At 54.2% G+C, this 456-nt stretch overlaps 1 protein-coding gene across 1 annotated transcript; it reads right to left on the minus strand.

Annotated features, from left to right (window-relative positions):
- Positions 1 to 456, minus strand: DQ04_26131000 (hypothetical protein; the record flags this gene model as incomplete). The annotated part of the gene is made up of 1 exon (XM_009318314.1): positions 1 to 456. A coding segment is annotated over one exon (456 nt), but the record flags the coding sequence as incomplete, so codon positions are not given.

The raw sequence follows: 456 nt of genomic DNA on the forward strand, positions 1-456 counted from the left end.
GTGTGCCAGAGTCTGGTGGCTCTCTTCTGTTCTTCCGTCGCTGATGCAGCACATACACCACAGCGACAACCAGAACACTCAACAAAGCGATGCCGGCAATGACAATCCCGGCGATGACTCCACCAGACATTCCTGTGCTCGACTCACCATCATCCTCCCACACGTCCTCCCAGACATCCTCTAACACATCCTGCATGTGCGTGTAGGTGCGTCCTCCGATCGTCACGTTGGCTGCAACGAAGCAGAACCTCACATCCTGAACAGGCATTCCCCTGCTGGCGAGATCCAGAAACACAGACGATGAATATGAGAACTCACTCTTCTCACACACACGCCGCCCCGCATATACGGAATCACATGTTTCATCATGTGGCACAGCGCACACAGTGTACGGCTCTCTGCGCCACTCGAGGTCACCACCACTGACATTAATCGTAACAGTGTTCTGGTCCGTGT

Source organism: Trypanosoma grayi (genome assembly GCF_000691245.1).
Source record: "Trypanosoma grayi strain ANR4 Tgr_2613_V1, whole genome shotgun sequence".
Classification (NCBI taxonomy): domain Eukaryota; phylum Euglenozoa; class Kinetoplastea; order Trypanosomatida; family Trypanosomatidae; genus Trypanosoma; species Trypanosoma grayi.